This window comes from Malurus melanocephalus, unplaced genomic scaffold, assembly GCF_030028575.1.
Source record: "Malurus melanocephalus ecotype Western Australia unplaced genomic scaffold, MMel_1.1 scaffold_1935, whole genome shotgun sequence".
NCBI classification, from domain to species: domain Eukaryota; kingdom Metazoa; phylum Chordata; class Aves; order Passeriformes; family Maluridae; genus Malurus; species Malurus melanocephalus.
This window is the reverse complement of record NW_026625167.1, coordinates 4797-7952: the sequence shown is the minus strand read 5'-3', so window position 1 is coordinate 7952 and position 3156 is coordinate 4797. Positions and strand designations below refer to the sequence as shown.

The 3156-nt window shown below is 39.8% G+C and overlaps 1 protein-coding gene across 1 annotated transcript in view; it reads right to left on the bottom strand.

The window, feature by feature from the left end:
- Positions 1 to 3156, bottom strand: part of LOC130587465 (tubulin beta chain-like) — a 6719-nt gene that overhangs the window by 1199 nt on the left and 2364 nt on the right. The window contains exons 2-3 of the mRNA XM_057388439.1: positions 1564 to 1674; positions 5 to 88 (exon numbers count right to left, since the gene is read on the bottom strand). Of these exons, the coding sequence (XP_057244422.1) occupies positions 5 to 88; positions 1564 to 1674 (195 nt within the window). The remainder of the gene's footprint in view (positions 1 to 4; positions 89 to 1563; positions 1675 to 3156) is intronic.

The following is a 3156-nucleotide window of genomic DNA, read 5'->3' as shown; positions in this document are numbered from 1 at the left end:
TTGCGGACGACGTCCAGGACTGAGTCCACCAGCTCGGCGCCCTCTGTGTAGTGACCCTTGGCCCAGTTGTTGCCCGCGCCACTTTGGCCTGCGGAAAGAGAAAAAAATTGGGTTGAGAACCTCAACATCACCTTTGGGAACTTTAAAATCACCTTTGAGAACCTCAGAAACCTCAAAATCACCTTTGAGAGCCTTCAAAACTAGCTTTGAGAACCCCAAAATAACCTTTGAGAACCTCAGAAACCTCAAAATTATCTTTGAAAACCTAAAAAGTGTCTTTGAGATCTCCAAACTGTCTTTGAGAACTTCAAAATCATCTTAGAGAACCTTGAGAACCCCAAAATCACCTTTAAGAACCTCAGAACCATCATGGAAAACCTCAAAATGACCTCTGAGAACCTTCAGAACCTCAAAATCATCTTTGAGAATCTCAAAACCACCTTTGAGAACCTCAAAATGATCTCTAAGAACCTCAAAACCATCTTGGAGGAGCTCAAAATGACTTTTGAGAACCCCAAAAACCTTCAAAACATCCTTGGTATCTCTAAACCATCTCTGAGAACTTCAAAATCATCCTTAGAAACCTCAAAATCACCTTTGACAGCCTTCAGAACCTCCAAATCATCTTTGAGAACCTCCAAACCATCCTAAAGATCTCCAAAGAGTCTTGAAGGACCTCAAAATCACCCTTGAGAGCATCAAAACCATCTTTGAGAACATTCAGAACCTCAAAACCACTTACGAGAACCTCAAAATCACCTTTGAGAACCTTGGGAACCTCCAAACCACCTTTGAGAATATCAAAATCATCTCTGAGATCTCCAAACAGTTTTCGAGGACCTCAAAACCATCTCTGAGAACCTCAAAACCACTTTTGAGGTCTTCAAACCATCTCTGAGACCTTCAAACCATCTCTGGGATCTCTCCACTGTCCCCATTTTTTCCCATTTTTCTCCATTTTTCTCGAATTTTCTCCATTTTTTCTCAATTTTTTCTTCAACTTTCCGTTTTCCCCGTTTTTTCTTTTTTCAACTTTCCCCCCACTGTCCCCCATCCCCAATCCCAATTTTCCTCCATTTTCTTCCCAATTTTTTTCTCAATTTCTTCCCATTTTTCTTCCATTTTCCCCCAATTTTCCTCCAATTTTTCCGCAATTTTTTCCATTTTCCCACTTTTTTTCCCAATTTCTTCCATTTTTCCTATTTTTTCCCTATTTTTTCCCCAATTTTTTCCATTTTCCCTATTTTTTCCATTTTACCCCAATTTTCCTCCATTTTCCCTCTATTTTCCTCCAATTTTTCAGTAATCTTTTCCATTTTCCCCCAACTTTTTCCCCATTTTTTCTATTTTTCCCCCATTTTCCCCAATCTTTCCATTTTTCCCCACTTTTCCCCAATTTTTCCCATTTTTTCCCTAATTTTCCTCCCTTTTTCCCAATTTTTTTTTTCATTTTACTCCTATTTTCCTCCATTTTTTCCCTGCTTTTTTCCCATTTTTTTCCCATTTTTCCCATTTTTTCCCATTTTCCCCCATTTTTCCCCAATTTCCCCGTTGTTCCCTCACCGAACACGAAGTTGTCGGGTCGGAAGATTTGTCCGAAGGGTCCGGAGCGCACCGAGTCCATGGTGCCGGGCTCCAGATCCACCAGGATGGCCCGGGGCACGTATTTACCACCTGAAATAAAAAAAATTAACCAAAATCAGATAAAATTACCCCAAAATCACCACAAATCCCACCAGGATGGCACGGGGGACGTATTTACCACCTGAGATAAAAAAAATTAACCAAAATCAGATAAAATTACCCCAAAAATGATCACAAAATAATCCTAAAATAATCAAAATCCCACCAGGATAGACCACGGAACATACTTACCACCTGTAACCAAAAATGGAAAAAATTACCCCAAAACYGGCCAAAATGACCCCAAAAYAATCCTAAAATTATCCTAAAATAATCTCAAATCACATCAGGATGCCCTGAGGGACAGATTTACTACCTGAAGGGAAAAAATGGGGAAAATGACCCCAAACTCACCCAAAATTATCCCAAAATTATCCAAAAATAATCCCAAAATCACCTGGAAACCAAAATCAGACAAAATGGCCCCAAAATAATCCCAAAATCCCACCAGGAGGGCCTGGGGGATGTATTTACCACCTGAGATAAAATAAATTAACCAAAATCAGCAAAAATTATCCTAAAATAACCCCAAAATCCCACCAGGATGGCTCGGGGCACGTATTTACCACCTGAGAGAGAAAAAATGGGGAAAATTAAACCAAAATCACCCAAAATTATCCCAAAATTCCACCAGGATGGCGCACAGGATGTACTCACCACTTGAGAGAAAAAACAGCCCAAAATCAGCCAAAATCACCCCAAAACCATCCCAGAATGATCCCAAAATAATCCCAGAAAAGGCCAAAATCACCTGGGAACCAAAACCAGGCAAAATCACCCCAAAGTTATCCTAAAATGATCCCAAATATCACCTGGGAACCAAAATCACCCCAAAATTATCCTAAAATAAACTCAAATCCCACCAGGATGGCTCGGGGCACGTATTTACCACCTGAGAGAGAAAAATTAATCAAAATCAGCAAAAATCACCCCAAAATCCCACCAGGATGGACCACAAAACATATTTACCACCTGTAACCAAAAATGGCCAAAATCACCCCAAAATTATCCTAAAATAATCACAAAATCACCCCAAAATAATCCTAAAATAATCCAAAATAACCCCAAAATCCCACCAGGATGGCTCGGGGCACGTATTTACCACCTGAGAGAGAAAAAATGGGGAAAATTAACCCAAAATCAACCAAAATGACCCCAAAAATGGCCAAAATCACCTCAAAATCACCTGGGAACAAAAACAGCCAAAATAACCCCAAAACCGGCTAAAAACAACCCCAAAATCACCAAAATCCCACCTGAGGAGAAAAAAATTAACCAAAATCAGCCAAAATCACCCCAAAATGATCCCAAAACAATCCTAAAATGATCCTAAAAACAATTCCCAAAATCACCCCAAAAAAATCCTAAAATGACCCCGAAATAATCCCAAAATCCCACCAGGACGGCCTGGGGCACGTATTTACCACCTGGGAGAGAAAAATTAACCAAAATTAACTGAAATTATCCCAAAAT